Consider the following 17,806-nt stretch of genomic DNA (forward strand, 5'->3'; position numbering starts at 1 on the left):
TAAAGACAACTTTGCAGTTACTTTGGACCAAAATATTCACTGCGGACTTGTCTGAACTTGGATCATATTTAAGTAGCTAGTCAAAAAATCTAAATCAAACTTTGAAATCAGACTTCAAAATACAAATCAAAAGGTTGCAGCTGCACCATGGGCTTTCATTGTACACATGTAAAAGAAGTTCAGTGTCCGTTCAAAGTTCCCTTGGTTTTCATGGGTTATTTTTCCAAAAAAGCAAGCAAGCCAAGACCAGTAATCCTGCATGCCTCCCCTGCTCTGGTAAAATCCACAGGCCCAGATACATCTTGGGTGGGTTAGGGTGCCCAAGGTGTTCCCCAAATTATATTCCCAAACAAAACTAATCACTAACCTCACAAAACTAATCACACTAAACAAGGAAATAAATAGACTGACCAAATAAGTCACAGAAGAAAATACTATCAAACTCTAAATAAACAAAACATCTAGAATAATCAAGCAACACTTTTTTTTGTTATTAGCAAAAATGACATAACAACAAACAAAGAGCTCCAACAAACATGTTATGGATTTAAGGCCATACTGACTAATTAAAGTATACAACTCTGAGTTGTACTGAGTTAAAAGTGTAACCTCTCTCCCTCTCTAAAATGGTACCAGTATCATAGATCTGTACATATAGCGTGAGAGGAAAAGGAGGGGTTGTAGAGCCGATAAGAACTCCATCCGTCCAGCTGTATAAATGTGCAGCTGCAGCCTCACAGTCTGCACAGCCACTGCTCGACCTCGTCGCAGCCATGGCTATCTGCAGACTTCTCGCTGTGCTGTTGCTGTTGCTGATGCACAGCATTGGAGGTGAGGAAGACCAAAATGTTGTGATATTGTCTTCAGAATGTTACACTAGTATTAAGATGGATGTTTTGATTTATCTGTACTTCATGGAGGGTCATTTATAGTAGAATCTTTAATTATAAATGATTTTTATTAAGGGTTCATCAAAGTTTTCTTTCTTTTTCTTTTCTCTCAACTAATGTTAATGTGTGGACATCCAATATTAATCACTGAGTTTAAAAATGCAAATAATGCAACATAGTCTTAATGTAACACATGCCGAATTAACAAAACGGCCTAAATAATCGATGGTTTGTTATAAGCAATGTTTTACAAAGTTTATAAAGTGTCTCCTAATCCAGCAACTCACAAAACTGGCTGATTCTTTAAGGGAGTCTGGGGACTTTCTCTCCCTCCTCATCACCTTGCTGTTGACAGTAGCTGGTGTGTTGCTTTGACCTCCACTGTGTCAGTATTCAAGTTTGCCCTCAGTGCAACATTTTCTCAAATTGTTGTAAATTATTGTAGGATTTTTTTTTTTTTACCTAAGTTTTCCTCTCCAGCAAAATTAATACAAGAAGCATGTCGTACACTATCTACTATGACCCCATTATATGGACTGATTCCCATCTGTGACTGATGTCCCTGAACTCAGATCTATCACACTCTGACTTTTAAGACGAATTTAAAAAAGGATGGGGGTTTAGAAAATGCACTTATTTTCTATTTGTACCAAAAGTTTAATGACAACATTGATCCCATGTGGGATCAGTGTGGACCCACTCTGTTCCAGAACCTCCACGGGATGCCTTTAAAACAGCTTAATTAAGTTTCCTTGCACTTTTTTAGGTTTCCTTGGGGCTGAGGTGAAGAGCGCTATCATCGGGGGGAGGAATGCTGACAAGACCAAGTGGCAGGAGATGGTTTACCTCAACATCACATCACGTGATAAAGTCACCAAGTGGCGCTGCGGGGGCACCGTCCTCAACGATCAGTGGGTGCTGACTGCTGCCAGCTGCTGGGATGAGTAAGTGCTCTCAGAGGTACAGGCTCATTCTGTACCATCTCACCCAACAGCTGTGTTTTTCAGCTCTGAAGCTATATTTAGTAGGAACAAATAACTTCTAGCTGTGACAGAACTACATTAATACTACACAGAATTAGATTCATATTACACAGAACTACAGTAATAATACATAGGACGTGAATGTAAATGTGAAAACTAGTGGAGATGTACATTTTTGAAAATGACAGATTCTTCATTCTGCTAACAAACTGGCTTCCCGTTATTGGTTTGATTACTGTACCATTCAGGTAAAACTAATTCAACTTTCCTTAAGTTCTCTGGGATGTTCAGGACAAGTTTCAACCCAAACCAGTGAAAAATGAGTGATTGGTGAGGTTCAGAGTACACAAAATCACAAAAATACAAACATTTTGCTCAGGGAGCCAAACATAAATAAAATTCATAACTTTAAGTATTTGGAGTACAGCTATAGGATTTTGCAAGGTGGCATGAATGTAATAGAAGTATCAGCATTAATCTTTTCAAGAAAATCCACAACATGAACTGGGCAAAGGTCTGGGTTTTGGGTTAGTTGGCGTGGAATGGCCCTATAGTCTTTTTTGACATGACCCTTATCGTCTTGCTTAAATAAGAACTTTGATTATAACAGGCATCGGGGTGTTAAATGTCCACTTTACTGCCTTTAATATAGCCCACCAGTACCAAACACAGTGGCAGGTAATGCATTTCAAATGCAATTATTCACCCCGACCAACCATATTTCACCATATTTTTCATAACACACTTTTGAGTAATTATAACTTCTAGCTATTTATTTTGCACTTTCACAAACGCAAGTGACAGAGTGCTTTAAAACAGGGAGAAATAAAAGATAAACAATAAACCACAGCACAATCCATAATATCAATAATAATTATGTTGTGTCTATAAAAGATTGACATAGAAGTAGCATAGAAATTGAGAATAATAAAGGACCGAGCGCTATCTCTCCTGTCAGAGAGATAAGAATAAAAGCGATCTGAAACGTCACCCAAAGTGCCAAGCCAGTGCTTGGTCAGCTGTATCAAATGCTGCAATAAGGGCAAATGAGAACCCTTACATACCGCCAAAACCACCCCAAAATGTCTGGAGAGGTGAGCATGAACACTGAGCAGAAGAAGATTTGAAGGAAACAGAAACAGAATTGATAATCACGAAACACACAAATGTAACTAACACTCTGAGTAGCATTAGAGAGGACTACCCTCACTACTGTCACCAGCTGTGCTCATACTGTGTCTGGCGTTGATGGTAATAACAAGTAGTGCTGTGTCAAGAATTCAACATTTAAATGTCTACATTGGTTCTTTCCAGTCAAGAAGCAAGGTTATGTGCTTCTATGCGTAAACATCCCTTTAAAAGATGCCCCGCGCGACCTCCCATGTTAGAACACTGATGTATAGTAATGTGTCATCTGTAAATGCAGCAAAACTAATATGAGTGTGTTTGTGTTGCCAGACAGCGTCGGCCTAACAAGGAACGATCAATGGCTTGGGTCGGCTCATACAGCCTGAAAACGTATCAAGGCCGTTACAAGGGCATCACCCAAATCATCACCCACCGTAACTACGACTCCTCGGGTGGCACCTATCAGAACGACATCGCCCTGGTGAAGCTGAAGACAAAGATAGAGTCCTGGGCAGACGTTAAATACGTGAATCTGCCCAGCGCCAACGACGTCTTTGATTCATCATCTGAGTGCTGGATTGCTGGCTGGGGGTACACTGGGGCTAATGGTAAGTACTGCACAAAAAGCAGTCTGTAATGTATGCACACTGTAGAATGACAAATTGAAATAACATACACATATCCATGCATTTGTTTAATTAGATTTTTTAACTAATTTGTGGAATTGGCTTTTTTTAATCATATTCTCCAAAAATGTATTTGGATGTTTTTTTTTCAGGGAGATAGTTCTGTAAATCAACACCTGCTTGTAAACCTAAGAAACAGCCGGCGTGGCCTTCAGAGGCGAAAAAGACTGAAGGAAAAAAAAAACACTACAGGAAGTGGAATTACCCATTAAGAAAATACATATACATACATAACATAAAATACATTAAAAAATACATATTTTAATCAGTATAAAATTAGGCCCCTGTATCTTTGTAAGAACTACTTAAATACCAGAGAAGACCAAGGTGTCCTGAGTGTCATGGACGCCTCTCATGCTGTTGTTAAAGCAAAAGAGGGACATAACAAATACCACAATAAAGATATTCTAATGAACATTTTTCAAAGATTCAACTTTTCACTAGTATAACTGTGGATATTGTTATTAAACTCAAAGCAAATGCCAAAATAGATTAATTGTATTTCACTAGTAGTCGCAAAATCTTTCCAGTCTGCCTTTTTGAGTGAGACTTCCAATAAACACAGAATTTTCTTTTGCAATCATTCAGGGACAGTCAAGCACTCACTGTACTGATGGAATTGGTGCTGTGGGAGGGACTTAACACTTAAAATTTATGATGATAACAGATGAAAATGGAGAAAGTTGCATAGACAGTAGAAATAACAGTGGAAATTGGAAAATAAGGTGTGTCTGTGGTATAAGCCCAAAGAAAGGCCCCCTGCCACTGGGCTAAAAAGTGCTTATGTGTGATCATTTGCAGTACCTCTATGAACACACTGATGTTTTTCATTTTAAAAGTTAAGATTTAAGACTTCCCTCCTTCAACAGGCAAATGTGGAAAACGAGCTCATTCTGCACAGTGAGGCTCAAACTTCCCAGTTGAGGAGCGGCAGGACAGCTAGACTGGAGGGGTGCAAACAACACATGATGTGCCCGTTAGTCATAGAGATGCTGCAGGATGGTTTTGTTAACTTTGTACACAACCAGGCTAGTTATTTGCCCATTTCCAGTCTTTGTGCTAGGCTACCAGTTGGTGGTTGAGCCTCATATTTACAGGACAGACAAACTTGGCATCATTCTCTCACATCAATCGGTCAAATTTACAGTAGTTCCAAAAAAAAAAAGATATTTTGGCTTTGCTCAAGGCTTGGTTTATCAATGAGATGATCTTAGTGTGTTCCATTAAACTCAAAGACTTCCAGACAAAAAATTCAGAACTAACGCTGAATGCTCATCTAACATCCAGTATTCATAAACATACCACCTCTTCCTTTTTGCACTCATTCTGTGTGTCTGTGCCGATGCAGTTCCACTGCCGGATCCAGAAACCCTCCAGGAGCTGAGGATTCCCATCATCCCTCAGAATGTGTGTAAGCAAAAGCACCCTGCGCTGACTGCTAACATGCTGTGTGCAGGGGATGCAGATGGAGGCAAAGATGGCTGCAAAGTGAGTCGAATTATACATGAATTATACATTTATTATACATTTATTTACATATTACAAAAACCTGTTTGAATAAAGAATTATTTAACACTTATTTTAATTCATTTAAAAAATCACTTACAGCTGCTTTAAAACCAGCTCCCCCTTTAGTAGCACCATTTTCCAACAGTAACAACATTAAAGGTCCCATGTAATGCTCATTTTCTAGTACAAAGTAAAAAATGTTTTATTATCACTTTTTTTTTTTTTTTTTAATATCTTAATGACAAGAAAACATATTAATATTGTCTTACTGTCAGGTGTGACATCACAACCATTCTAAAGTCCTGCCAGTTTGTTTGGAGGCACAGTTTCTGAATACAGGCTGTGAGAACTGAGCGTTTTGATAATTTACAGTATGTACGTAGCAACAAGGCATATTTCATAATTCACAAAGTCACAGGTTACAGGACCACAGAATGAGTACTGCTACACTTTGAAACCGTTCTGCTGATACTTTTGCACTTCTGTGGAAAATGGTAGTATTCACCGCCAGTACCATAGTCAACTACTGTGTCAAAAGTTGACATAACGAAGGAGCAACGCAAAGTGTGCCGACACTTTATTTCACAGGTCTGCAAATATCATGGTAAGTCGGCGGTAATGGCCGAGGAGCGTCTTCTTTGAAATGTGCTCCCAACAATATTATTTCATCTTTTCACCAATTTGTATAATTTCAACAGATCTGCCCAACTTTGGAACAGTTTTCCCAAGAACTCTGTGGTACCAACAACCCAAAATCTCTGGAAACTGGGAAATTAAAATGACACTTTCACTATGGTGATTTTAAATACATGTTGAGGAAATGCAGGGCTAATTTCAAAGAATGATTGCATATGTTTGCGTAGTTATATTTCATACCCACCATGACATTTCTAAACCTGTAAAAAAAAAAAAAATGGTGTTACACAAAGTGTAAAAGGTGTGTGTGGACGTGTTCTTTGTGCTTCCAAAGGGGGATTACGGTGGCCCGCTGATGTGTCGTGCAGCCAGTGGCTTCGTGCAGGTGGGCATCATGAGTTATGGGAACTGTGGTCTCGCGGGCCAACCAACCATCTACACCAGTGTGTCCCAGTATCTGAGCTTCATCAACGAAAACATTCGCCGCAGCGAGGAAACCTCTGCTTAGGTCTAAACATCCAAAAAGCTAAACCTGTCCAGTCTATTCACCTTCCAATCTGCCTTGCACTCTCTCTCTTTGTTGAACTGTCAGTCCATGTTTCCTTTATGCTGGTTTAACATGTAACCTGGTTTGTTCAATGAAATCCTTTGCATTAAAGCTTTGAAGCATTGGTTGTAGTCCCTCTTTCAGAAAAATCTTGGTCAGCACAAGCACAGCTGCATGTCATTCTTACATTAGAGAGAACACGTGTCAAGAATCAACATCATTATTCATAAAAACAGAACATACACTGGGCTTTCCTGTCACACAAGGGTCGCTGTATCTTTCCGATCATCTTAAGAATCCAGCGCAGCCATTTTTAAAATGCCATCACCATGTAGAAACTGGCATTTAGTTTGATTTTGGTCCTTAGAACGGATTAAGTTCCAAAAATGTTGGATCCTACAATTCAACACAATGCAACTCAACGCAACAGAGGAACAGGGGAAGAAATAAAAAAAAAGTTTTGGTGGAGCACTTTAATATCTGTATAATTCATTACTGCTTGGTGAAATGGTGAAAACATCCCAGCCAGTCAGTCCAGCAACGAGCTGTTTGTGTTGACGATAAACTGGAAGTTATTTAAGAGCGTTCAAGGTGGATACGGTTGCAGTGAGTTCACACAATTGAATCGTCAGTGTCCAATTATGCAACTATGTATTCATTAGTTTTATCTTTCTTTTGGAATCTTTTTGAGATCCCATTTCTTGTGTGTTGCGTGAAATAAAGTCATGGAGTGTTCTGTGTATGTTCTTTAGGTAATACGGTTATTAGGGTTTCTGTTTCATTCCCAGAACAAAAATTGTAGATTTAATTTACTGTTTAATCTTTCTGTATATAATATATCACTTTAATGGCCATTTTACTAATTGTCATGAAAATCATATATATTTACATGCTAACATGTTCTTCATGTGCATGTTTTGTTCTGAAATACACAAGATCGCTCCCAAAGCACCACAAAACAAACAAACAAACAAAAAAAGGTGCCGACATAATGAAAATGGATTCATAGCTACACAGGAGAAAAAAGCAGCTGGGGTGGTAACCTACATCACACACATCTGACTTTATCTTAACACTCCTTAAATACGTGATATCTGATCATTTAAAATTCACGGTTTATGATGTGGACTTGGCTCAGGTGAGATGACCCACCTCACCTCGACTCAGCCTAAAGGGGGTATTAGCTGCTGATCCTGCACATTGGCAGAATTGAGCTGAAGGACTCATTGCAGGAGAAAAGTTAAACCCACTTGAATGAAGTGAAAAACGCAGGCACGTATCTTCTGTGTATGTCATCAATAAAAACAAGACAATGCATGAAGGCTGGTGAGGGCTACCAGATGTATTCTTTAGTAAAAAGGAAAAAAATGACCATGTTAGCAACAATTCATCGATAGAGCCAACATTTTGGGGTTTGATTTACGTTAAAGCCCCTGAAAACGTATCTTCTGAATATTCTGCCAGAGCTTGACAAGTTTTAGGTTACTACACAACAGATTCCTGTGTTCATTTCTGTCACTGCTCTTTTCACTGGTGTAACGCAGGTGAAGATACAATATCAAAAGCTGACTTCATCTACTTCTGTGCACCAAACATGATTATTAACATCTACATAGGTATCTGACTGCAGTTGTTGACACCCACACAGTTTAGTTTGGGATAAATTATACCTTAAGAGGATGTTCTTACAAACCTGGTTGTTGCTAATTTTGTCAAGAATATTTAATTATTTAGAGAAATAATGTTTTTTTAAAAAAAATGTTTGCAGGGGCTTTAATGCAGATGAGAGGATTCACATCAGTTACCCGAATTCAGTTGAGAAAATTGACATTTTGCCTCTCCAAACAAACAAAAGAGAAGTCTCCACAGTGTTTTTTTTTTGTTCTTGTACACATTATCTCAAGCAACCTCATCATCAGCACAGCCAGCGGTCATCTGTGTCTCTAGAGGTCTGTTGTTTTTTTGTCTTTTTTTTGAAAGTAGGCAAGCTGGACAAAACACTTCCAGAGATAAATTTGATAAACGGCTTCTTATTTACCTCAAAAAACTTCTCTGAAAACTGTATGCACAATACAGGTAAGCAACTTCAAATACATTTCTGTTGGATTGTGTTGTCACTGAGCAAGTCCTAGACAAGAGCAGATAGAGCACCACTATGATTCCTTTTACCCGTTTTCTCCCTCATGAGCTCAAGTTCATATCTGGATAGTGGTACTTCTCATTAAAAGGCACATACACAAGGCAAACCTTTACCTGGAATAAATAGGTTAACTTAAGAATTAAAATGCAACCACATTCTTGACCTTAAAAGACAGAAATAAAACCTGTTAAGGACGAGCCATTTTCTCCATGAATCTGGAAGTTACTGGATCTTTTTACTTTGGTGGCTCGGTAACAACTTTGCATAAAATACATACAAACTCCTCGTAAAATATTTGCCTTTAAAATAGAAGATGATGAGTTAAAAAATACTTTCACTTTTGTCTCAACAAGGAAACAAAAAGAGAAAAAAAAAAAAACAAAACCAAAAAAAGCCTTTAGAGTCAATCATCTTCCTGAAATTGTTACTTTATGGATTTGGTCAGCTGGTCAGAGTCCATCCACACATCACTATCAGTGCCACTAAGCAGCTGTATGTCCTGACGGATCATTGGCTCCTTCTACATGCACAGAACTTTAACTTTAACTTTAACTTGAAGGCTCCAACTGCATGTCTCAGCTGTCGGAAGGAACAGGACAGCCAAAATCACCCGTGAGCTGAACATGTTCTGAGTGAAATGTTGTGCGTAAACTCAAAGGTGAGGCGAGAACGGTGTGCATGTAGAAAGAGCCACAGTCGTGCTCATCGTGGCAGCTGTGCCTTGGATTGTTCCTGCAGCTCTGTTCTTAGATCCAGGAGAGGCTGAGGAGGGCTGCTGCTCTTCGTCTCTGTCGCAGAGTCCTCCTTCTTCTCCTCTTACTCAGCCTTCAGTTTCTCCGCCTTGGTCTTGAACTTCAGCCCGTGGCCTGTGAACCAAAAAATATACAGATTATTTTGGGTATTAATTTGATCGCTTCTCAGTTCAGTCAAGTCTGCAAAATATAATAAAGCACGCTTCAGGTCTTCGACACTGCTTACTTAAAATGCTGTCACATCTAGCCTGTTTGTCCTGATCTTTATGACTGATTTATAGCCTGGATGTACACATAATTCTGCAAAACCCTAACCCTAAAAAAAAACTGCACTGTGAGTGTGTGTGTGTGTGTACTGACTTGGACAGTCTGCAACCTCCTTGTAGGCCATCTTCTTACAGCATCCTCGACACAGGTTGAAGACACATTTGTTTCCCTGCAGAGAAAAATAAGTTGAACAAAGCAGAAGGCAACAAACAGAGAATTTCCTGAGAATAACATCGGAGATGGAACTCCTCTTTGATTTCTACAACTTTATTTGACAAAAAAAATCATTACAGCTTCTTCTTTTCCACTGTATTACACCAATATCTGCTTGACTGAGTGGGGCTCAGGGATGACAATTAACAGTCACATATCATGCCAGTCTTCAGTTCCAAACACCTCTCTGTCTTCTGTGATGGAATGAGTAGAACACATACTAAACTGCTGGATCAAAAATACACATACAGTAACTTAAACAATGAATTTTGGTGATTATAGAAAGTTGTGTGAATCACATGTTCTTTGTAGCACTAAAACCCCTTCTGGAGGACTCTGTGGTCGGATGAAACAAAAATTGAGTTGTTTGGCCACAAAGAGCAGCAATATGTTTGGAGGAGGGAAGGTGAAACATTTAACCCCCAAAACACCAAACCTACTGTCAAGAATGGTGCTGGTAGTATTATGCTGTGGGGCCGTTTTGCTGTCAGTGGATCTGCTGCTCTACATAAAATCAACGGAATAATAAAGAAGGGGGATTATCTCCAAATTCTTCAGGAAAAGCTAAAATCATCAGAGTACTTAACTGAGGTGAGGTGAAAATGGCCAAAAGACATTTAACCAAATATTAGAATTACTGTATGTATATTTTTGAGCCAGCAGATTTGGTCACATTTTCAAAATACCAATAATACATTCCTTACTGAACCAAACGTCATGATTGGTTTTTTTTGTGACAAAGTAGTTTGTGTTCCACTCGTTCATCACCGAAACATGAGAGCTGCACAAACCATCAGAACTCGAGACTGCCCTGATATACAAGCTGCTTATGAGTGTATGTAAACCTTTCACCATGACTATGTGTGCATCAACACTATTTGGGTTCTTCAGTCACCATTAGGAAATCTTAAATCAATTACCTTTGGGTTCCCACACTGCTCACATTTGATGTACTTGGCTGTGGGAGGAAAGACGAGGGGGAACTGTGAGATCTCAGTAGTGTTCTACTGGAATGTTTCAAGCGAGGCAGAGTGCAGTTGGAGCTGACAGTGACCGGCTGGACTCACGTTTCTGCTCGGGACAGAAGTTCTTGTTGGGGTTTCGGGATCTCTTCTTCTGCTTGTTTTTGGAGAGTGTGTCGGGTGCTCCGTCCGAGTCCTCCAGTGCCCTCTTCTGACACACTGTCTTCTTCACCTCTGAACTCTGGCTGTTACCGTTGGCAACTGGCTCCTTTGGCCTGCAAGGCATGGTCAGTAACTTTACTACGCAAGGGAATGTTTCACTGGTGTCAACCACAGTTCAATTACTGGGTACTTAATGATATGTCTCTCCATTAGACCCATCTGTCCAAGCGTGCAGATAACCTTGCTGTGGAGTTGACATTTACTGTAACGATGTATGAGAATGATCTGAAACTGTGTTAGTGGAAAGGTTAGAGAGAAAACAACAGAGGCTGTGACTCACGCTGGTCTGACATATGGCTGGCAGATCCAGTGGGGGAATGGCAGACCACTCTCCTTCTCTTCCATATCCTTTCCTTTGGCTATCTCCTCCTGCACACACACAGTACAGCTACTGGTACAGAGGACTGTCTACAGCAGGTGTAAGTATTCCAGTCTGTATGTTTAAGTACGTATATATTTTGTCCACCATCTACACACCCATGCCTTGTCCCGGTTACACTCATCAAATGGCTTGACGTCACTCTGACTCACTGGATCTAAAGGATTTTATTGGACACCACCATCTAGGGGATCTAATGTGTTAGTCCTGTGTAGAACAGATGGTCTAATTCCTAATTTCCACCTGGTATTGACATGCAGTCTGCATTCAGATCATTTATTTGTCTAAGGAATTACGCATGTTAATGCAGGATATACAGTAAAAGAATATGTTCCCTAAGTGGATAGAACAATATTACAATCGTTTCACCTCTTCCTGGTTTTGAAAGATACCAGAGAGCTCTCCTCAGAGGACTTTGCATCATTGAGTTCTCAACAAGAGTCACATGAATCCAAGCTGGCACAAATGCTACCAAACTCAACTCAGCTGGCACTGATTAGCTTCCTACAGCATCACTGCTGTTAGTCAAGTTAGCGAGGATAACAAATATGGTGTTCAGACTAAGTATCAGCATGCATCCTGAGTGACCTCATCACAAGTGGACAACTCAAGCACAGGTGTGAAATGTCCCCAAGACTATTTGAGGACACATTTGAGATCCGGTCACTCAGACTATGTTCGGAGGTGATCTGGGCCACATCGATGGACCTGCCTGCTCAACTGACGTCCTCTGTGAAACAAGATGAAGAATGGATCACGCACCTGCCAAAGTCAGCAGCAGCGGTTTCTGAACACACTGTCCGTTTCAACTGATCCAACTATTGATCTAGTAGCAACAATATCACCAGACTCCCTTCACACATTTTCTAATTTTAAGAGTTGTTGAATGAGGAGAAACTTAACAAACTTTGTGAAACAACTATGAGAAATTCTAAATCATTGGTGCTGTCTTGTAAATTGAGCGTTACATCAAAACATGAAGTTGTTTGTTTCCTTGTAAAAAGTGTCAGTTTGTGGCAGCTTGTCTGTACCGGCCTGTCTGCTTCTGTGTGTACAGTGTGTCTTACCCGCCAACATTTAGTTTACACTGGTTTCACCATTTAAACTCAATTTACAAACATTTTACTGATGCTAAACACGTCAAACTTATCAAACGCTGTAAACAGTAACTAATGTAGACTACTGCTTTTCCTGTTGAGAACGAAAGTGCTTAGACTCTATTACATAAAATTACAGAACAAAAAAAAACTCATTCATAACTGGTTGGGACCTTCTTGTAAATTTGGCAAATATTCCACATGGTATTTCTTTTTGTTTGGCAAGACCTTTCTGTTGTTGTGTAGAACCGGCAACCACTGGCACGCAGGAGCTTAACCAGTGGCCCATCAGCACCGAGTCTCTAAGAGAGTTTTGGAAATGCTGCATGCCAAACACCTTTCTTTATTTCAGGTGAGGTGTGGCACCTCTATCATAAACTGCTATTAGAAACCCTGCAGGTGTAAATGCAGAGGCCTGTAAAGACATGTCTTTATCCTCATACAGCTTGTCTGTTGGAAAAGGGTCTCATCAATGTTTAATGCTACACAAAGCAGACTAGCCACTGAATGATACTAAGTGTCAGACTGTCCAAATACAACTTCTGACAGCTACAGAAGCCTCAGAGACCTAACACAATCTTGTTTTTTAATGAAGGCATATGCAACAGTGATTATTTTTGAGCAGTGCAACGTGCCTGCTTTTTGTCTTGCCTCTCTCCCTCCCCCCTCCAGATCAGTCAAATTCACTGTTTGCTCTTCCTCTGTTGCACATATTTGCATCTGCTGTTTGCTGTTACCTGACAGCGCAGCCTCAGCTGTTTGCTGACATTGGCCAAACCCTCGAGGGTCTTCCTTTTGGACAAGTCCTCCCTCAAGTCCTGGTGAATCTGTAGCCTACAGACAGACAGAGAGATTAAAACATCTCCGCATCAGATATGCTTACTGAATAGACACAACGACAGAATGTATCACAGGATAACTCCATACTGATGTAGACTGTGTGAATATGACTATTCATTTTTAAAAAGTGGCGGTGAGATGATATTCAGGGACTAGAAATGTATGCATTCATAGCAGCACATGCTGTCTTTGAACAGAGTGAACACTGGTCCCTGAGTTACACAATGAGCACTGTACACTAAGAGTAGGGATCCAATGATACACTGAAATTTGTGATACTGCTATAAAAAAATGCTGCAATACTGTTGTGAGACTCGACTTCTACCTATCACATGGTTATCATGCTTCTAATGGATCATGGATCATCAATTCTCATGGATCTAACATGTTATCCAGAATTACTGTTTGAAATTTGATCTAATTTGCATCAGCCTCACTGTTCACTGTCCTAAACCTGTGTCACAGCTGGAATACTGTACTGCTCATGCTAACCCAACACACACACACACACACACAGAGGGGGGCGGACATACGTGTGGTGCCAGAGCTTGAAGAGGTGGGCTCGTACATATGACAGGGTGCAAGGGGGATGTTGCTTCACCACCTCCAGATATTCCTCAGCCATCTCCCACACTGGGGGGCTGCGTCCCTCAAACAGTGCAGGGTTGTGGAGGTTCCCCTCTTAAAAATAACACAAAAAGCACACAGAGATCCGTTTCAAAACAATGCATGTCCTGAGCACGAATGCACTTCATGTATTGTCTTTTGAAACTAAGGAGAAATTAATGTAATCAACAAAAAACAAATGAGACACTGTCTTGTTAACCTGCACTCATAACTCCCTGCACTCCTGTCTCTTGAATGCAGCGCTCCACATCACTCAGGTGCTGAATGTTACCATTTGCAAACACTGGAATATTTACTGCCTTCCTGTAGCAAGACAGGACAAACAGTTACTGAATGTTGAGCATGATGAGGGAAAAAATAAAGCATAAAAAGAGCTGTAATTATTAGTTTGAGAGCACTGGAAGAGCTGGACAATTGTTTATGTTGGATATAATATTCAGCGTGTGTGAAGGATTAAAACACAGTGCCTGTAGCTCACCGTACTGCCTTGATGTGCTCCCAGCTGGCGATACCTGTCATGGCTCCTTTCTGGTCTTTGGTTCTGCCGTGTACCGTCAACAGCTGAGGAGAGATGGGACAAAACCAAATTCAAGATCTTCTGTAGTGTTTCCAAAAACTGCACCAAAGGGATGAATATAAATATGAATATACATTTTTTAAAAAGCCGAATATTTTACAATATCTCTATGACTGGTTCAACTACTGTTTCAGCAGCTGAGGAGCAGTGGATTTCTCAACTAAATCAATGTGATCATACCTGACATCCAGCTCTCTCCAGCATCTGGGCATAGCGGACCGTCTTTTCCATCTCCTTGAACACACGGATCTTACACGTGATGGGCACAGAGAGCTTTTCATTGGCTAACCTGACTGTAAAATAAGAGGGGAAATTTGTGTTGTATTTGAGATGGTTCAACTGTGATTATGCTGTGCAAAAAAATCTGAATAAAACATTGGGTGAATAATTGGGATCAAGTGGCAATTCACTGATGCAAGAATTTTTTTTATTTGTAGGTTTTGGAATTGACAATTCAATCCCAGAGTGGTACAATAAATCAAACTTACCCATTTTCTCTAACAGCTCCCATTCGTCTTGTAGGAAAACTCCATAGTGCCCTTAGAAACAAGCATCAAGGCAGGTTAGTTTCCTTTCACTTGGCTGTCTGTAAGGTCAGTTTCTTTTTCAATACAAACACTGTGAGTTGGAATAAATAAAGGGGTTCATTTCTTAAAGAGGTGTGCGTACCTCTCTTAGCAATCATCTGCGGACAGCCCAGGTTGAGGTCGACAGCATCGCAGTAGTCCTGGGCCAGCAGAGCCGCCTGAACGAACACCTCTGGATCATTGGCACAAAACTGACACACAGGGAATGCAACGCTGTGATATGCTGACAATATGTGTGGAATAGTTTTAATGTATGAAGTCAACTGACATAACTTGCCTTGTGGCTGCACAAGATAATAGACAATCTATGGAAGAGTGTGCCTGTGTGGATCCTCACCTGCGTGATGAGAGGTCTGTCCTCTTCACACACCTCATTGTAAAGGTTTTCCCTCCTGTAGTTGGCATCACGAACAAACACCTGAGCATGGAGCATGGGGGTGTAGCAGAGCTGAGCACCATGCCGCCGGCTCAGCAGGCGCCAGGCCAGCTCGCTCTGGTCCACCATGGGAGCCACCACAAAGTTTGCTTGGTTCAGGGTTCTCCTCCAGAACTCAAAGCCCCTCAGCTTGGCCATCACAGCTGAATAAAGAGAGGGTTTCTGTCAAAGAAAGTGTGAAAGTTTAACAAGGAATTTCTTGTTGAGTTTGGTATTTAAGCTCTCTTTCCAACCATATAATAAGCTGTCTATGGTCATTCCATGGCAACTCATGAATTCTCAATTCTCACTGAATACATTTCAGAATTCTGGTGATTCATGTATCTATTTTAGCAGCTGTTGCTGAATGGTCACAGTAATCAAATCAACAACAATAACATTTTTCTTTTTTTTTTCCATGATGAAGAATGTGTCATTTTCAAAAAGTCGTATCTAATTTTCTCCAGATTCTGTGCTACAATTCTGTCACATCAAGAAGTTATTTGGTCCTGCATCAAAATCTGCATGCTAAATAAATTATTTTAAAATGAGTCTACTATTTTAACTGTAGACTCTCACAAGGAAGAAGTTCACTTTTCTTGAAACTTTAGTATGTGAAAGCCTTTATATTACCCCAACATCACTTAATAATTATTTGAATAAGCCAATCCTTTGCACTTTACACTGGCTTTAATGTTACATTCAATGATTTTATTCCATCAGTAGATATCTGCACTGTGTTGACTTCAAGGCTTCTATCTGTGTGATACCTACTGAGCCTGTTGTTCACTGGGTTCTGAACACTTTCAAGTTACAGCTTGTAATAGTTTAGTTAGTTGAAGACTATGACGTCACCCTGTTCTGTGTGTCTGGACAACATATTAATCTTAGTAAAAAACAAACAAACAAACATTTATCTTAGTTCCTACTAAGAAGGTGTAAGCCGAGCAGTGAACACATGAACTGGCCCCATGCGACATTACAGAAAGTTACTGGGAAGCAGCTAATTAAATACTGAATTAATAACAATATTTTTAACTGAGCGATTAAAGCCACGTATTCGTGTACAGACTGAACTGAGATTTTAAAGCTGTCCACGACTGAAAGCAGAGTCCAAACTGGAACCAATTCCACACTGAAATTACTCTAGCTTAACTAGCCACATTTCAAGCTCAGCCACCTTTCATTTCAAAGCAGGAGTAAACCGGACAGTTCAATTTTTGTCGTTTCTGATATGAACTCTATCTCTCTGCCTGACAAGTCAACATTTAACATTTACGGCTAACTAGTCAGCTGTGTCTGTGTTGTACTGTGATGTAGCTAGCGAAGCTAACTGCAGTCCGCTGACATGCTGCAGCACCGCAGCACACAAATACAACCGGTTTGACAGAACATGTCTCACAGCTGTTTCTCTGGGAGCACCATGCGCTGCTCTGGTCATGTACTAACTGAACTCGAAATGATAAATGACATGTACATTTAGTCAGTTGTTTCACCTGTAACACAATGAGATGAGTATTCCTGGCGCAGCACTTTCCAAATGTGTGCAACAACGAAACGTCACCGGTGGGAAGCGTTTCCTGTGACCTCTTCTTCTGTAGGTGATAATGGCAGGAATCTAGCTCACGCGCTGTATTTGCGCCCTCTTCTGCCTCTTCCTCTTCTTCTCCTCTAATTTAACGGCTGCCCTCTGTTGCTGTGCACGGAGCGCACAGTTGAAGTTGTTCCACAGGAGCTTTTTAACTCCTTAATATACAACTGGCAATGATAGAATGTAACTTATTATATTTACTTAAGTGCTGTCAGCCTACTTCAGCACAAGAGTGAGGTATTTGTGCTTTAATTGAGTATTTTCATTTTGTGCTACTTCATACTCCCACTTCTAGACGACATCTAGAGACAAATATTTTATGCAATATGCAGTATACAGAATATAGCATGCAGGTCTGCTGTATACAGTATGCAGTGTACAGTATGCAGTATACAGTATGCAGTATACATACATTTAAATATATGTAACATTTTACTTCTATTCGTACTTTTGCTACTTATTGCCAGAGAACATCAGTTCATCTAAAACCAGAGAGTTTAATACTTTTACCTAAGCCCTATTTATACAGGCGAATTTCACTTTTATGAAAGTAATATATACTTATACTAAAGAATGACTGTTGTGTCCTTTTTACAACACTGACTGTTGGCCACTTTAATCTGTTACAATACAAGTATGTTTTAAAAATCTAAATTCCACCATCTCACGGAAACGCTCAGGTTAAATACGGGTTACTTCCAAACTGCAGCTGATTACATTTGTTGAGGATGTACTTAATTACACCGCCGCTGGTGATA

At 40.1% G+C, this 17,806-nt stretch overlaps 2 protein-coding genes across 2 annotated transcripts; one reads left to right on the plus strand and one right to left on the minus strand.

Moving 5' to 3' along the window:
* Positions 1 to 739: 739 nt before the first annotated feature.
* On the plus strand, positions 740 to 6,504 carry LOC119013629 (tryptase-2-like). Its single transcript, XM_037088330.1, has 5 exons — positions 740 to 831; positions 1,657 to 1,834; positions 3,332 to 3,609; positions 5,036 to 5,175; positions 6,167 to 6,504. The coding sequence occupies exons 1-5, from the start codon at positions 774 to 776 to the stop codon at positions 6,338 to 6,340; spliced, it is 828 nt and encodes a 275-aa protein (XP_036944225.1). The 5' UTR covers positions 740 to 773; the 3' UTR covers positions 6,341 to 6,504.
* Positions 6,505 to 7,696: 1,192 nt separating this feature from the next.
* dus1l (dihydrouridine synthase 1-like (S. cerevisiae)) lies at positions 7,697 to 17,108 on the minus strand. Its single transcript, XM_037088326.1, has 14 exons — positions 16,954 to 17,108; positions 15,380 to 15,640; positions 15,125 to 15,233; positions 14,944 to 14,994; positions 14,636 to 14,748; positions 14,357 to 14,439; positions 14,078 to 14,181; positions 13,785 to 13,932; positions 13,149 to 13,245; positions 11,216 to 11,304; positions 10,819 to 10,988; positions 10,672 to 10,709; positions 9,632 to 9,707; positions 7,697 to 9,385 (listed from the first exon to the last, which is right to left on the minus strand). The coding sequence occupies exons 2-14, from the start codon at positions 15,614 to 15,616 to the stop codon at positions 9,336 to 9,338; spliced, it is 1,365 nt and encodes a 454-aa protein (XP_036944221.1). The 5' UTR covers positions 15,617 to 15,640; positions 16,954 to 17,108; the 3' UTR covers positions 7,697 to 9,335.
* Between the last annotated feature and the right edge of the window lie 698 nt (positions 17,109 to 17,806).

Source organism: Acanthopagrus latus, chromosome 23, assembly GCF_904848185.1.
Source record: "Acanthopagrus latus isolate v.2019 chromosome 23, fAcaLat1.1, whole genome shotgun sequence".
In the NCBI taxonomy this organism is placed as follows: Eukaryota; Metazoa; Chordata; class Actinopteri; order Spariformes; family Sparidae; genus Acanthopagrus; species Acanthopagrus latus.